This window comes from Lontra canadensis, unplaced genomic scaffold (assembly GCF_010015895.1).
Source record: "Lontra canadensis isolate GAN:19392208 unplaced genomic scaffold, GSC_riverotter_1.0 scaffold55, whole genome shotgun sequence".
Classification (NCBI taxonomy): Eukaryota; Metazoa; Chordata; class Mammalia; order Carnivora; family Mustelidae; genus Lontra; species Lontra canadensis.
In genome coordinates this window covers 4922940-4941192 of record NW_022631049.1, presented here as the reverse complement: position 1 = coordinate 4941192, position 18253 = coordinate 4922940, and the positions used below count along the sequence as shown (strand labels likewise).

At 41.1% G+C, this 18253-nt stretch overlaps 1 protein-coding gene across 1 annotated transcript in view; it reads right to left on the bottom strand.

Moving 5' to 3' along the window:
* GPHB5 (glycoprotein hormone subunit beta 5) overlaps positions 1–18253 on the bottom strand; it is a 30010-nt gene that overhangs the window by 4982 nt on the left and 6775 nt on the right. Inside the window, exon 2 of the mRNA XM_032875098.1 lies at positions 2598–2700. Coding sequence (XP_032730989.1) covers positions 2598–2700 — 103 coding nt within the window. The remainder of the gene's footprint in view (positions 1–2597; positions 2701–18253) is intronic.

Sequence of the window (18253 nt, the reverse complement as noted above, 5' to 3'; positions counted from 1 at the left end):
GGTGGCTCAGTCAGTTAAGAGACAGACTCTTGGTTTCAGCTCATGTCATGATCTCGGGATCGTGAGATCAGGCCCGGGCGTCAGGCTCCACACTCAGCACAGAGCCTGCTTGAGACTCTCCCTCTGTCCCTCCCACCTGTGCTTGCTCTCGCTCTCTCCCTGAAATAAATAAATCAATCTTTTAAAAAAAAAACTAAAAAGAGAGCCAGCTTCCTTCTAGGGAGTGACCAATGATATTATGGTCCTCTTAGCATTTCAGAAGAAATGAGCCAAGAAAGTGCAAATGCCCACAGACACCAACATAATGGCCCAGATATTCCTCTGACTCCAGCATGGTTTCCACGGACCTACTGTGCTCACCAGACACCTAACCCCTCCCCTAGGGCATTTCAGGATTTTCCTTATTGTTCCCCAACTGCTGGACTTGACTCACATGTTAGAGAGCTTTATTCCAATGGTCTCTTCAAAATAAATGCAAAATATGAGTCACACCAAAAGTAATGCATATCTGAACATACTCCACAAACACACACAAATTATTTTTGTTCATATCTAGGGTATTTGGTGCCATGTTCCCTACCTGCTCAAAATTATATTTTTAGTGTCATGGATGGGGAAATGGAAGGGATGGCAATTAAAAAAAAAAAAAAAAAAAAACACCTCCATGCCCAGATGTACTATTACCAACCCAGTGCACAGAAAACAGGTATGTGCATAAGATATTATGACTCCCGGCACCTGACTCGGTAGCATTTCATAAAAATGTATCCTATTAGCTACAAATTGCCTCCGCTCTATGCTTTCACTGTAATAGGCACCTGGTTGTGATTCAATTTAATTCCACACATTGGAAAGCATTAGAAGGGTTTAAAACCTAATCCCAATCTACTGTCAAGTCTATCCTCCCTGGGTCATGGTGATTTTCTGTGCTTTTCCAGGAACCAGAGTCATTCCTTACAGGCTTGGCCCACAGGACAGAACACACCTGGATGTTAAAGGGAGGGTGGACACCACGTGGCTGGAATGTCCTCCATTCATTATCGCCTCAAATAATTCATTACTGCTACAGAATTATTTATTTTCAAATCGGATATCTCGGTCTCATCTACTTCTCCTGATCTACCTCTGATCTGTCACCTTAGCAGGGCTCTTTGGAGTTCCCTTCTGGTGGACTGAAGCTACAAATATGGAGAAGCACTTACCTGATCTTGCTGGAGCTAACTCCTTTTAGAGCTCACACTTGCACCCAAGAGGTCAGAAAATCACAATGAGTGCCAGAAGTTTGCTCTGGTAAATGTCTCTACCCTCTGGTACCAGGCTGCTTGACTGCTCAAATATATAGGAAGGGTCTTGTCAATCAAAACAAAAGAGAGGCAGATCCTTACAGGAACCACTAAACACATCAAAGCCTTGGGATATAAAGCCAGTCTCTCTTTTCCAAAACTGATTAACTTAAAGGGTGTTGTTTTGTTGCTTAACATCACCTACTGAAACAGAAAGTTACCTTGGTGGGTGACATAATCCTAGGGAAACAGTCAAAAGTAGTTCACCTGGGAACAAATGCACTGGGGCAAGATGGATTAATTTTCCTTCATGGTAACCACAACTTTCCTTCGAAATAGGAGTCAGTCACTAGCCGCTCACAACAAATGCTTTCCCTTAGCTCACAACACATTTCAATACATTGAAAATAACAAAACGGTATTTCTTCCTGGAACGAACACAGGATCACAAGCTGAAAGGATGGAACTCACAGTAAGAAGAAACCTTTGAAAGTCTTAAAATTAGTTAAGGATTAGCTAATATTAATAACACTTTAAAATGAGTTTATAGGAAAACACACACACACACACACACACCCCAAAATGTCCAAAGAGATTCTCTTGTGGCACAGGAATTAAAGAGGACTTTTTATTTCTTCTATATGGTTTTCAGCATTTTTCACATTTTCTACACTGTGCAGGCTTTTAGAATGGATCAATTAATATTGACCCTTTAAGAATTAAAATAAACCAATAAGTATATATTTGGGCTATGTGTAATGATATTCAATGTTGTTCTAACAGAAATGTTTCATTAGACTCTGGTTCTAGAAAGTCTGAACTAAGAATGCAATAGTATTCTTTACGAGCATGGGACACAGTTTATATTCCAATCTGCAACAGTAGCATACAAATGGATTAAAGACCTCATTGGTCACAGTATTATTCTGGGCGCTCTAAAAAATAAATGAACCAGACACCATCCCTGCCCTTAGGAGTTTATATATCACAGCAAATAATGACATAGCCAGAGACATTTAAGATGCACATGACACAAGTAAATACTACATAAAGAAGTTAAAACCTTTCTGTTTCTTGTGAAGGAAAGTGTTCTTTAAATATATGCTACTCATTCAGAGCTTGATTTTTTTCAAAACGTGTTAACAACCCTCAGTGAATCCATCACTAGACCATCAACATGCCCACCTCTAGAATCAGATTATGATATGTGTCTTATCAAAAATTGAACAGGGCTTGGAATAAAGGACTTTCTCCAGCCCTTGAGCCTGTGGGTCGCATGACCAGAACTGGGGTCCTGTGGGACAGACTGCTTACCTGGTGTGTTCTTCTTAACTTGCTTAAAGTTCTCCAGTTGGTGGTGAGTTGCCATCCTGAACTGTATTTCTGAAGAGAACTCTTCAGCCCTTTTGCATCAGACCTGAAACATATAGACTTGCCTCTGTAATGTCACAAGATAAAGACAACAAAGAGAAGCCAAGGGTACTTTTCTTTTACAATCTCCAATTCCCATGTAACACAGAACTGAGCATCACACCTACCCTGCTTGCATCATCATTAACCTTTAAGAATGACAGTTTCTAGTCACCAAGCACCTCCTATGGAATCTGCTGTGTTTTCACATATGTTATCTCTCAATCTTACAACACTTCTGTAAATCAATGATTTTTTTTTTCTCCTTTTTCCATTGGGTGAAATAGAGGCTCAGGTATTTTGCAATCTGCCCCCCTCCAAAGCCTTCCACAGCACTGGGCATGGTAAATAAGGTGGTTTCATCTCTATGACCAAGTGTTGACGGTGCTTCCTGGGACACTGCGTTAAGGAGACCTTGGAATGGTCACAGTGCAGAGGCCATGGCTCATAAACTTCATCGTGGATGTAGAAAAGGGGAATGATGTATAGATGCCACTTTTTTGCCATCCTTACACTATGCCCTACCACTTGGCTCTCCACAGGCCAAGCAAGAGGTTGCATGTGGTGTCAAAGGCTACCTACAGAATATCTTGGCACCAGATCTGTGCATTTGTCACCTTCCCTCCCATCCCCATGGATGTTTCCACCATTGAAGTCACTCGCTTGAGGTATTAAATGAAGATGTGGGTGATATCTCTCCAAGTGCAGGCCCTGGAGAATCTTCTTTCATCTTGTTCTATTTTCATCTTCTTATGGATTCATTGTCCCCATGGTGGATGAGTCACAAGAAAGAGCTTCAGTAGGGATGTGGAAGGAGAGGGCGTAAGGGGCCTGGAGGAGCCTGGGGGAGCATGACAACAGAGAAGAAGGGTCGGTGCCTTGAAGAGGAGACTGAGCAACCAAGGCCTGGTCCAGGGAGGAAGGCCCAGAAGAGGAGGGCCCAGGAGTGGGCAATGTGTGCAGGCAACAAAGACATCACAAGAGCCTGGTTACCTGCTCCCCTGGCTTAGCCACGGCGACTACCGGTGGTACAGCTTCCTCTGTGACTGACATGGGCAGGTCACTTTTCTCAGCCTTGATGTTGCCCTCTGTAACATGATGGGGTTAGACCTTACAACTCCTAAGGCCCTTCTTTGCACCAGAATTTAAAGTTTGGCAAACTTATGAACAAAACCAGCTGAGGGGAAGTCAGATGGAGAATCCAAAGATTCATACTACAATAAAGTCTTCCAGATTAGGGTTCAATTCTTGACTTTGACACGTGCCAACTTGTGATCTTGGACAAGACTCATAACCCCCTGAGTCTTAACCTTCCACAAAACTAAAAATGCCCCCTTCACAGGGTTCCTGTGAGGATTCTACAAAATAACATCTAAAGAGGCACCTGGGTGGCTCAATCGGTTATGCATCTGCCTTCGGCTCAGGTCATGATCCCAGGGTCCGGGGATCGAGCCCTGTATTGGGCTCCCCACTCAGTGGGGAGCCTGCTTCTCCCTCTCCCTCTGCCCCTACCCACCCTCTACCCGCTTGTGTCACTCTCTCTTGCACTCTCTCTCTCTCTCAAATAAATATATAAAATCATTTTTTAAAAAATAACATATATAAATTGTTCATCTCAGTGCTTGATACCTGAAAAGCAGGCAACAAATGTTTCTCTTTCTTTCCCATCATCATTGTGTACCTCCAAGAAATAAAAAGCTGGCAATAAGCAATTACATCACACCATTAATTTTTAGGCATACCCTGATTTCAAAGGTATTAAATGTGGGGGGAAATGTGAGCCTGAGAACAGAGGAGGCAGCCTTTGGGGGCTGTGAGACCCCACCAGCATCCTGAAACCAGGAGACATGGGGTGGCAACAAGCTTGCTTCCCCAGCCAGCCTGTGGTGTTTTGATTGGATGCTAAAATTAACAACACATTTTTCCAGTATGAAAAAAGTCTGGAGCGTAAGATTTAGTCTTGAAGGTCCAACTCTCACACTTTGGGGGTACACACTTTATCATAGTTCCAATATTCGATATAAGAATAAATCTTCATGAATATCCCAAGCAATTTCAGTGCTGGTCAACAAGAGAGTCAAATTAACTAAGCCAACCAATGCATACTAAATAACCCACTTTGTCCCACAGGTACTAAGTGAGGACCCACAGGAGCAAAGCTGTTTGTTGTGTAACTTACAATGATCTGTTAAGAACTGAGAAGAGATGTGCATGCTTTGATAATGTTTTTCCACATTGTCCTTTCAGAATAAACAATGCTCTATCCAAGGGTCGACTTCACCAACATTAGGCTTCCTGTGGATGAAAAAAAAAAAAGCCATGAATGAAGCTATGTGTTTCAAGGAATTAACAGAATTAGTAATTTTCTGCAAACAGATGTAAGGAAGGCCGGCCTTAGACTTTACATAGCTGTATGTTGCTTTTAATACCCCTTATTTGCGGTGGGGCAGGGGTTGGAAATCTGGGTTTACAAATGAAGACAAATGGTGAAGTCTTAGAAGAAATTAATTTTATTGAAAAGACATTTCTTCCTTTCAAAGCACTGGGTATTTGTGGGACAGCTCCTCATTTTATTGACTTAAAGAGATAATATTTGCCCTAGATGATGGTGTGGTTGCTATGGTAACTTTTTTTTTTTAACGAGACTAAAAATAATGAAGCCTGTGTCTGATGTACTAGGACAAGTCAAGCCTTTCTCCACAACTGTCTAAAAGAAGTATCTGTCAGTTGTCACAGATTTATTTCAGATTAAGGGGCACAGGGTTTAGGCACTGAAGTGGAATGTTTTTATTTCCGCCTGACTCTTCCACTTTTGAAGGTCATAGCTTTGCCTGGCATGGCAGACACATGCCTAATAGAGAGGAACGAGAGGAGCTTAATGAGTCACAAAGAAGCATTCTTTATTTCAAGTGCGTCCTGTATTCTCATTGGAACGAGGCCACAAAGCTGCTGGGTCCCCAAATCCTGCATTTGTAATTCCCTAGGCAGTTGCACAGACAAGGCCAAGGCTGTTGTTAGCTAAGCTTCGGAGCAACAGCACCTCATTTGTTCGCTGCTGGCTTTAGTCCAGAGAAAGATTCCTAGGATCACGGCTCCAAAGTGCGCCAATGTGGCTCAGCATGCCTGTGCTCGGGCTGGAGGGAAGGTGGCGGGGGAGAAAAGAGGAGAGCTGCTCTCCTCTCGAAAGTATTCACTGCACAATCCAGCACATATTTAGTAAAGCAACTACTCTGTGCCAGGCATGGGCCAGCCCTGGGGTCACTGGGCTCATTAAAAAAAAAAAAAAATGCTGATGTTGGGAGACATGGGGGAATAGCCAACAGCTGGAGGTAAGGAGAGATTTCCCTCCTGCTTCCATTTCTCTGTTTTCTTTCTTCCTTCTTTCTGGCCTTCCAGTGTTAGTGAGTCTTACCATGTGTCACACACATGGCGAGTGCGCGAGATGAAAATAGAGATGGACCCGGGGACCTGTCCTCAGGCAATAGTCTAGTGAAGATGATAAATTAACCAACGTACATATGACCCAGAAATTGCACTCTGGGGCATTTATCACAGGGAAATGGCAATTTATCTTCACACAAAAACCTGTACGCAAATGTTCATAGCAGCTTTATGGATAATAGCCCTCAACTGGAAACAACTCAGATGTCCTTCACCAGGTAAATAGTTAAATGACCTGTGGCACACCCATACTGCAGAATACCGCTCAGCACCGGCGGGAAAAAGCACGTGACGACTTGCATAGGTCTCTGGAAAATCACGCTGAGTGAAAACAGCCAATCCTGAAAATCGATATACTGTATAATCCTGGTTATGTAACATTCGAGAAATGGCAAAATTATAGAGATGGGGAACGGACTAGTGGCTGCCAGTGGTCAAGGTGACTCAGGGAAGGAGGGAAGTGGGTGTGGTTATAAAGGGTCAACATGTAGGATTTTTCTGATGCTGGAAATGTTTTGTCTCTTGAGGGTGGTGGTAGATGCAAGAACAAAACATGTAACAAAATTGCAGAGAACTAAATACACACACATTCACAAAATAAGTACAGCAGGGTTGAAGGAAGCATGGCGGTTGACTGGATCAATGTCAACACCCCGGCTGTGATATTATACCATTGTGTTTTAAGTACAAAACACATTGTGAGAAACCAAATAAAAGGTGCACAGGATTTCTCTGTATTATTTCTTATAACTGCATATGAATCTACAATTATCTCAAAATAGAAAGTTTGATTCAAAAATAAATCAACATTTTATTTAGGGGGTGGGCAAAACGGGTGAAAGTGCTCAACTAGTACAACTTCCAGTTATAAGATAAATAAGTCCTGGGGATGTACCCTACAGCATAGTGACCGTCGTTAACAATGCTGTATCATATACTCGAAAGTGGCTAAGAGAGTAGATCTTTAAAGTTTTCATCACGAGAAAAAATGTGGAACTATGTGTGGTGATGTATGTTACCAAAATTTAATGTGGTAGTTATTTTGCAACCCATACATATATCAAATCATGATGTTGTATACTAAAACTAAGACAATGTTCTATGTCAATTATACCTCAAATTTTTAAATGAAAAAACAATGACTCTGCATTCAGGAAAGCAAAACAAAGAAGTTCATTTTTAAGTATTACTGTTAAGAAGTTGAATTAAAGCAACTAGAGGCTTAAAAAATAAATCAATCGATGTATCATTAAATGGAATAAATGCAATGATAAAAATGGATATGGAAAGCTATGAGAGCTTAGACTATGCGGCATCAAAAGAGACTTTCTGGAGCAGTGACTCCAGTGCGTTAGGAGAAAATACATTCCAGGCAGAGACATATCACCAGAATTGAGGGCAGAATGTCTGTCTGTCTTGCTCACCGTATTTCTCCAATGCTAGAATTCTGATCAGCTCACAGTTAATTATCAAAACTGTTGAGTGAATAACTGAAGACATGGAAGAGGGTATGGTGAGTTGGAAAAGGTAGAAGCAGTCATCACAGTCAAGCACACAGTGCGTTCATGAAGAGAGACAGGGATGAGGACGGTAGCAGCAGATGGGCTCCGGGCCAGGTACTCTGAAGCCCTCATCCTAATTCCAACATAAAATAGGAGCCAAGTTTGTGTTTTAGAAAGATCCTGAGGGCACAGTGAGGAGACAGATTGAAGTTAAGATGCCGGCTAGGAAGGCTGCTGTGCTAATCCAGGTGAGTACTCTGCTCCCAACCTCAAACGTTAGAACTCCTACATCTAAAACAGAGGTGTCTGTTAAAAATAGACTTCAAGACACATATGCAAAAAAGGTGAAATTAATTTTAGTGATTACTCCCAGGGTGTTGAGTGCCAGAAATAAGACTGTATTTAACCCAATATCACCCAAAATTTCTACATTTCAACATGTAATCAATATAAACCATTATTAATGAAATATTTTATACTCTTCCTGTATCTTTTCCTTATATGAAGACTTTGAACTCTGATTTGTATTGAGACCAACTGACAGCACATCTCAATTCAAACCTGCCACATTTCAAGTGCTTGAGAGCTACATGGAGTGGTTACCATACTGGACAGCCCAGGTCTAATCCAGAGACATGCCACACAGTGGCAAGGAGTATTTTTTTGAGCTCTTAGACACTTTTCATAGGTCACATCTATTAATTCTCACAACAATAATCCTATGAAGTATTATTATCTACCCGTTCTGATGAAGAAACTGAGGTCAAAACAAGTTAAACAAATTGACCATGGCCTTCCAGGTACCCAATTGTGGAGCTAAGATTCAAATTAGGCTCTGACCGATCTTTACTTTATCTAGCTGCTCTAGCCACAGCATCGTGCTGTTGCAGGGAGCAACCTTGACCTACAGTGAGGGGATCATAAGCTCAATCTTCTCGAAATATCTGAGTCCTCAGCCAGCTGAGCCTGTGTCCATGATGCATGTGAAATTTCAAAGCTTAAAGCAGTAAGGGGTACCTTGAAAAATGATGGAGAGTGAGACTTATCAAAATGTCTATTTTTTTCAGATTTCTGATCTGCTGAGCCTGATTACACAATTTGAAAGTCTCAATGTTTTTTTACCTAGCATCACTGAAGAGCCTGCCTCAAAATAAATTACGGAGAGAAATCTCTCCTAAGTGAAGATAGCCTACCCTGACATTTACTGAATGATGAAGCCACAGTGATGATCAAGTCCAGAGAAGGGAAACGACTATGATCAAGGGGCTGGAGGAATTTCATAAGAAAGGATAGGCTTTGGGCAGGGTGGGGTGGGGGGGTTGGAAAACCACCAGCATAAAGGATTAGCTGGACAGGCAACGGCTAAGGAGAAGGAAAAGACCATTTAAGATCTCAAAGCCACGACAGCTGCGGGTATGTGAGCAACACTATTTTTAAGGCTGACCTAAGACCCATTTCTCTCTGTCGCCAAGGCCCCTGGGTCCTGGGTGTCTCTTGGTACAAGTAACCCAACTTTGCAAAATGCTGGGCAAGGATTAGAGATGTAGTTTGAGCCTTTAAGAACAGAGTGAAATAAAAGTCTCAAATCCATGATTCTGAGTTAACAAGCCATGGATAGAAAGCAAACTAGTCCCAGAACGTAAAGCTCAAACAGGCTGCACACGAGGTACAGAAACACTTAACACTATCGGTTGATTTCCTCACTATCTACATGACCTCTTTATTTGGATGTCACAGAAATACCCCAGCCTCATGGTGTCCTACAGTTGTTTTATCTCTCTCTCTCCAGACTCCTTCCCACCCACTTCATCTGGCATTTCCGATCTCTGCAAATGAAACCCCTTGAGATTCATTTTAGGCACCTCCCTGTCCCAAACTCTCCCACTCCCCACTGCACACACTCCCAAAATTCCATCCATACTGTTGACTCACCTCCAAACCCTGCTAGATCCCCAGCTCCAAGTAGATGCTCAGGACTCTCCCATTCACTCTTACATCCCTAATGCTTGCACATCATATGCAAGAAACGCTTACATGAATGAGTAAAAGATTGAGTGATTGTGAGGAATAACAAATATCACGTATGCCCACTTTCCCCCAACTCAAAACTTTATCAGTCTCCATTAACATTTGGCAAGTATTTCCAGGAGAGCAGTCAATCCAACAAGAATTGTTTTCCCATATCTAAATAAGAACCCAGAGGGCCAGTGCTGGTGTCCCCATGAAAGGCCCCAAGCTGCGAGTTAGTGCAGTATGAGGCCCACACATGGGGGTGAGGACTTTCTGGCACAACAAACAGTCTTGGTAGCATTGGGCCCAGGGAGCAGGGTCAGGGCCCACCTCCCCCATTATCATCTTTCTGACTACAAGACACCGAACTTGGTGGCTTCCACCCCCCCTCAACACTCTCAATTTTAATAGATCCCTCCATGGAGGGGTCGGGCAGGGCATATATATTCTTCTTGGCACTTCTTGGCAACATGGTCTGTTTGGTTGGGTTTCATGACTAACTTCAATTTCTTGGAAGCAGAAAAACAATTTCCCTTTTTGCAGCTTGAAATATCTCATCAAAGAAATGTGGAGAGTATGAAAATTAGATTTGATTGGCAGCCAGCTCTTCGCTTCCATCACTTCTGTTCTGTACTCTCTTTAAAAAAAAAAAAAGGGAAAAAAAAGAGTACGGTTTTCTGACAGCCTGATGGGCAATGACATAATTTTAATAATCCTCTCCTCTTTAGGCGAAATTAAAGAAAAAAATTTCACAATGAAATTACTGTGCCTCCAAGATGTAGTCACTAAATTAACCCTCTTTGCATTGTTCATGTCCAGCGCTCTGGAAACAAGATGCATATTTCAGGCATGCCTAACACTGTTGTTAATGCTCTACTTTCTGAACTGCCTTGAAGGTTGATGAGGCCTAAAGCAGATGGAGCCAGAAGAGTGAAGCTTTAGAAGTACTGTCAGAGTCCACACACACATACACACATACACTCAATTCAACTCGGTTCATCGCATAAAATTACGAATCTGATTCTCCAATTTAAAGAATGACAAGACCTTTTAGTTTGAGACTCCAGTCTAATCTTTTTCTTCCAATGTTATGCTCAGGGTTGGTTGGGGAGAGGGATGCTTATCTCCCATTCCCACTTTTCCATAAGAAGAATATACATAGACTACTTCAGGCTTCTGTCTCTGTATTCCACACTCCCACCATGAGTCTCTTATCAGATCAGTTGCTGAGATTGGGGAATAAACAAGCATGGTGACTCAACATCCTAGAGATTCAGAGTTCAAGTAGATTTATCAGTGAGGATGGTTCTACCTGCAAGTACCAAGTACAAAGCACTGAAGGTGGCATAAACATATGTAAGTTTAAGTAGGAAGAAGTCCAGAATCAGGGAGATGGGCATTGGTGCGGCTGCTCAAGGACCCAGGTGTTTTGCATTTTTCTGGTTGCCCTGTGAGCATGTTGGCATGCCTCCCTTCATGACCTGCTCCAGCTCCAACCCATGTCCCAAAACAAAACAAAAGAAGAAGAAGAAGAAGAAAGAAAAGGAATAAGGAGAGGAAAGCACCTGTCACAAGCATTTCTATTTTAAGAGAGGAAAGGTCTCATAGGAATTTCCTGCTGATTTCCTTTAATCCCTTGGCCAGAATCAGGCCACATACTCATGTCCTAGCTATAAGGAAGTCTGAGAATGGAAGTACTTTCAGCATCCACGTAGAAGACCAGTTCTGCTGGCAAGGGAGAAAGGCAAAGAATGTCTGTAGGGTAAACAACAACCAGCGCCTGTCAAATGTTTTGATATTCAGAGCTAAGGCCATTTGACTACATATCAAGTTGTACTCTCTAATTTAAATTCATTTGGTAAGAAAGCCAATATTTTTACCTGCTCCCATCAGATCCCTGTGTCTCATTTTTTCTTTCATTTTCATAGTTTCATAGTTTCAAGCTCAGAGCAAAGGGGGGGTCATGGTTACTTGTCCCCCCAAAATACTAACAATTACTGCCAGGAGCATTGTTGACTCTAGGAAGATCAACCACCACCACCTCTTTGGATCTCAGCTTTATCTGGAAAACAAAGAATTTGAATGAGTGCATCTCCAAAGCCCCTTTCAGCCCCAACAGGCTCTGGTTTCATGACTGTGCATTCAAATGTCTCCAAGCAGTGAATCAAATCACGAGTAGCCTAAGAAATGTTATAAAAGGAAGAAATTTGACTCACATTGACTCGCAATTGGGGAATTGGGGAATAAAAACTAGTAAATAATGATGAACTTTGAAGCTAGTGTCAGTTTAATAAGAAGAGGAACTTGTGACAGTGCCCCAGGCATGTGAGAGAGAGTAGCCATGGAATGGACTTACAAGAGTTTAGGAAAATCGCTGCTCCCTTGAAATTGAGTCCTATAAGTCTAGCAGAATGACAAGGCACTAAAAATGGATCTCTCCTTCATCTCTGTATTGAAATAACCTCTAATATCTATAGTGTACAGCCCAAAAACCTTGATGTAGTTTATAAAAGGTCCTTTCCAGCCTATCATCGCCCTACATCCACACATTGAACATACTAATAATAACAGCGAATATTTTTAAAGTCTTACTCTGTGCTCAATACACATGAAGAACTTTATCTTTCATTGTCTCTTTTAACCCTTACCATAAGAACAGTGTTATAATATACTATCTTCATTTTACATATGAATAAACTGGAATTAAGTAATTAGCCCAAGGCCACACAGCTAAAGGTGGTAGAATCAGAATTTAAATTTAGGCAGACTGTGCCCAGAGCCCATGCCCATGCCCTGAACCACTATGTTGTATTTCTCTGACAATATTTAAATATTTTTTAACACTTGTTTACATTTCTTTTTCTTTCTTTCTTCTTCTTTTTTTTTTTTTTTTTTTTTGAGCGAGAGAAAGAGAGAGAGAATGCAAGTGGTAGGGGAGGGGCAGAGGGAGAGAGAGAGAGAGAGAATCTTAAGCAGGCTCCATGTTCAGCACAGAGTCTGAGGGTTCAATCTCACGACCTTGAGATCATGACCTGAGGTGAAATCAAGAGTCAGAAGCTCAACCGACTGAGCCACCCAGGGGACCCCATTTCTATTTCTACCAGTAATACATAAGGGCCATTTTCTCTTCATCCCCTGGTTTTACATCTGACAACTAGTAGATACTCCCATAAATATTTAAAGAATGCATGCGTGAATGAGTGACTTCCTATGCCGACTTTCCAGTCTTCTGCAAACACACTCTACTCTAGTACACCCCCATGCTCTAGCTTACACTGCGCCTTCTGTCCAGCCGACTCCTACCCCTACTCTTCCTTCAGGAATGGGTTGAAATGTCATATCCTTGTTCTGTTCCTCCCAACAATCTTCCAAAGAAAAAAATAGGTCATATGGAAAATAAGTCATGGAAGAAGGAACTAGAATCAAAAGGCATATGATTTACTTATTAATCAGGGTCGATTAACAGCAGCTCCCAAACCTTAATAACTCACAATAAAATGAGGTACCAACTTCCAGTTATAAAATAAATAAGTCACAGAGATGAAAAGTACAGCATAGGGAATAGAGTCAGTAATATTGTAATAACATTACATAATGAGAGTTGGTGACTACACTTGCTGTGGTGTGCATTGACTAATGTCTGTATAGAGCTGTCGAATCCCTATGTTGTATATTAAAACTAATATAACATTATAGGCCAACTATACTTCAACCAGTCAATCAATAAGTCACAGTCAGCAGAAGCAGAGGACAGGGTTCTTTAATCACTAAGGAATAGAGGACCCATCTTGTGATGGGCTTATAGAAGCACCCTACAAGGGAAGAAAGATCCTATAGGACCACGTGAACCTGCAGAGGGGGGATCACTCTAAATCCACATCCCATTGGCCATAACTAAGCCTTATGGCCCTGACCTAACTGTAAATAAGGCTAAGGAACAAGATTGTCCTGAATGCCCAAGAAGAAGATGAAAGAAATTTGGTGAGCATATGATATTGTTCTCACCATAGCTTCTTCACAGTGATATAAAAAAATGGCTTCAAACTGTTAATGAAAATTATTTTTATCTTAGAAAATTCTGTACCCACACCAATTTTCAATCAAGCATAAAAGTAGAATAAAGAAATATTCAGATATGTAAGATTGCCTAAAGTGTGTACAATTTGTGTATCCTTTCTCAGGAAGCTACCAAAGAATGTAAACACGGAAATAAAGGAAGAAGAGAACATCAAATCCAGAAATAAAGGATCCAATGCAAGAGAGAATTGAAGTCTAGAAATCATAGCTCTATGGAAGAGGGAGCAACACTGGAGGAGAAAAGGATAAGTACCTGCATTTGAAGAATGTGGAAAAGAAAAGGCTGCTGATGAGATGTGTGTGCTCTGTTATACCACCATGCCCTGGCTTATCCTGGTCCCTCATCATCCATAGTATGCAGTCAACAGATAATATCTAAAAGTTATAAATCTAAAAATAGCAGTATATGCATATGACTTGGAAATGGAGAAGTAGATTACAAAAGGAACAGCTAAAATGGTTGCTCCAGGATACTGAACTGGGAGGTAGGGTGGGATAGCACAAAAGAATGCCATTTTTCATGACAGCTCTTGGTAGAGTATTTGAGTTTTTAATCATTTCTTTGCTAAAAATTTTATATATTTTTTAAATAAGAGAAGAAGGAGAAAGAAGTTTTCATAACCTGTTCCTTTGTCTTATCAAAAGATTCCACCAAGAACCTTATTATGGTCTCAAAATGTCAAGGAGGGAAGAAAAAGACAGGGCAAATGTGTACAGATAGGACGTCTTCTTTAAACCCCAAGCACCCAAGCAGTGTATTTTCTCTTTCATCCATTTCTTTTTAAAAATACTGGTCAATGGCCCCACCTTCGTGAATAGGTTCAAGGAAAGAGGGGGAAGGACTGGAAACAACAGATGGGACCATGGACAGAGCCCCTGGACGATCACTAGTGACCACCACCTATGTTGGGCCTATCCACCATCTTGCCAGAAAAAGGTAAAATAAGACATTTTAGGCATTTTTTCTGAAATCAGTATACTCTATATCCTCCTTATCTACTGGCTTCATAAACCTCTCAATATTTTTTTAGTTTGACATGAGTTTTTGGTGAGGTCATGTGGATTGCCATAGGTATTGGTTTCCTAAGGATTTGTACACCTATCAGTCTTACCTGTCTTATTTCAATAATTCATCTTTTTTTTTTTGTTTTATTCAGGAAGCATTTGTCCATTTCTTGGCCTCTTGCTGCCCTCCATGCTTCCAAAAGTTAACCAATAATAGTTCTGGTCTCAGTTCTATAAGACTGATTAGAATTTTTTTTGCTCAGTTCTAAATACTTAACCACATTTTTAAATGTGGGGACATCTCAGTTGCCTCTTCAACAACATTCACCCTGCAGTCATCTACTGAGCACCATTCTAGGTATGGGGGTGGGGGTGGATGAAAAATATGATAATACTTACTGCTATTGAAGGACTCAGTCTAGGGCCACCTGGGTGGCTCAGTGGATTAAGCCTCTGCCTTCGATTCAGGTCATGATCCCAGGGTCCTGGGATCGAGCCCTGAATTGGGAATCTCTGCTCAGCGGGGTGCTTCCTGCTCTCTCTCTGCCTGCCTCTCTGCCTACTTATGATCTCTCTCTCTCTGTGTCAAATAAATAAATAAAATCTTTAAAAAAAAAAAACAAAACAAAACAAAAAAGAACTCAGTCTAGAGGAATAGGCTGAAAATTAAGTCAATAATTTCATCAGTAGTAAGGGCTATGGTAGAAATATGCATGTAGACTGTAGGTTAGGAAAAACACTTGAGGCATCCTGGAGAAGGGAAAGGCTTCCTGGAATGAGGCATCCTTTAAGCACATGAAGGACTTAGGAGTGAACATGTTGAGAGAAAGGAAAGGGGCATTCTGGGTAGAGGAAAGAACATGAAAAAGCTCTGAAGTTAGAGAGATCTTAAAAGGGTCAGGGAATCAAAAGTCATTTGGGCATAGGAAGAAGATGGCAGACCCATTCAGAGAACAAGGGGGGCACGTTCTGAAAGGAGGACACTGAAGGATTTTATTCAAGAGAATGTTGTGATTAGATATGAGTTTCCAATAGATCTTGCTGATTCAGAGAAGTCAAGTGTGTAAGTCATAAGAAGAGGAAGGAGAGACTGGGGAAAAGAGATTCTGAGCAGACATGAGACCATTGAGGTACCAAGAGGAGAAATCCTGAGAGTGTGGATGAAGACATTGGAAGTGTGAATAAAAGGGAAGAGAGAGCAACTGAAATCTATAATTAGGAGGTTAACCCAACCAGATCTAGCTATAAAGCATGAAGGAGGTGAGACACCTTGGATGGCACAAGTGTCTGGATTTGCTGAGTTGGTAGATGGTGGTATCATTGGCCAGTCAGAAAGGGACTCTGTTGGAGTAGATTTGGGGTCAAGTGTGTTCACTTTGTTGTGATTTTGAAATACTTGCCAGACATTTGAGTGGAGATGTTTACTCATAGGTAAACACATAGGTCTACAGTCCGGAGAAAGGTCCAAGCAAGAGAGAAAACAATTGAGTCATCTGCACAAAGAGGTGGTGGAAGAGGGGATGAATGAGATTTCCTAGGAAAGATGTGTAGTAAAGAAAAGGATAAGAAGTCAAATAAGGAAGCTCATAGCTTAGTACTGAGCTCATTTGGACCAAAGTGTTTATCTCCTCAGGATTTCTACACCTTGACTTAACCCCATCATTTTGATGTCTAGGTACTTTTATCCTCTGAATTAGACACAATCCACTTGAAGGTAGGGGCAAAATCTTGTTTGATTTAGTATTCCTGGAATCATTTACACAACTAAGAATGTTCTATATGTTCAATAAATATTTATTGAACAATGATCCTATATTCATAGAGTTTATGGAAGAGAGAAAAATAGCAAGTCTGATATGCTTCAAATTCAGGAAAGCATGAGGTTTTAGCATGCCACTCAAGATGAATTTTAATCTAACAACATACCTCTTCTCTCTGCCTCTTCATTCTCTTAATACTCACTTAAGAACAGAAAAATGGTTTCTAGACTCTACCATTTGCTTCCTTTCCTCACCATGAAAACAGGAGTATTTTATTTTTCTGGCCTGCCTTAGCTCACTTTAAAACTAAATTTAAAAACCATAGAAATAATCTTGATTGGCTTCTGCTCTCTGTTAATCATCCTCTGAGCCCTGGTGGGCAGGATGAGATCAGGCTCCCTCTTGGAGATAATACATGGGCAACAATTCCAGCTCAAGAAAAAGCAAGCATGATTACTCTGCGTGAGCCTCCCTGGGACAGTTTACTGACATTGGAAATTCGTCATGGTTACCAAGTACTTTGATTTCACAAAAATAAGAGGTCTTCTTTGCTGAGGTGGAAAGTAGTGTTTCGGTTTATACAGATTAACTAGAGAAGAACCACAAACTCAGGGTCAAAGAGCCAAGATTTTTCTCTTCTCCCTGAGCCAGCTACCAGGCTATTCAGAAGATAATGATTGGTGTTTATAGTTACTAAATTGGCAAATTTGAAAGATGGTAAAGATGGAAGGGATTTTGTCTTTGAAAAGAGGCCACCAGAAGCAGGGTACTTCTCCATCTGCCTGTCGAAGTCTTCATGTTCCCCAACAATTGTGTTCTGGTTGGTAACTAACTAAGCAAATGCAAGTTAAGGTTCTGTGCTTGGTACACAAAAAAGCAAACCAAAAACAAAAATGTTAGATGACAAGATTTAAGTTCTGGACTTTGGTTTTGGTTAGTCCAATGCAGCCAAGAGCCAAGGCCAGGGGTCCAGACAAAGCTGAGGACTAACTGCACCTGGGAAACATCAACACCTGCACCTGGGAAACATTAGCAACTAAATCAACTCTGCAATCTCAGTGTCAGCTTTTAATGGAAAGTGTTCTCCTCACTCTCCCACCTCTGAGACCAGAGTCTAGAAGCTGGTGGTGCCATTTCATACCAATAGCAGAAAATATATAATATATATATGCATATGTATTATATCCTGATAAGGATGCTGTGCAAATAACTACCAAGGTTCTGGAGACCTCATAAATTCATATGAACCTGTTGGGAAACACTGTGTCCATAGGTCTCAAAGTCATAGAAAGTTTTCTGCTTTCTAGTCCTGGGAACTTGTCTTAAAGAAAAAAAAAATCTAAAATGAGAATAAAACTTATGCAAAATGCATTTATTGCAGCATTATTTTACAAAAATAGCAATAGGAGATATTCTACTCATACAGGACAGCAAGGCATTCAATTATGATCCATCCACAGCTATGTATAGAAGAATGAAACTCGACCATTCTCTTACACCATACACAAAGATGAACTCAAAATGGATGAAAGACCTCAACGTGAGACAGAAATCCATCAAAATCCTAGAGGAGAACATAGGCAGTAACCTCTTCATCATTAGCCACAGCAACTTCTTTCAAGACAGTCTCCAAAGGCAAGGCCAAAAATGAACTACTGGGACTTCATCAAGACCAAAAGCTTCTGCACAGCAAAGGAAACAGTCAACAAAATGAAGAGGCAACCCATGGCAAACAAAACAAAGAGGCAACCCATATTTGCAAATG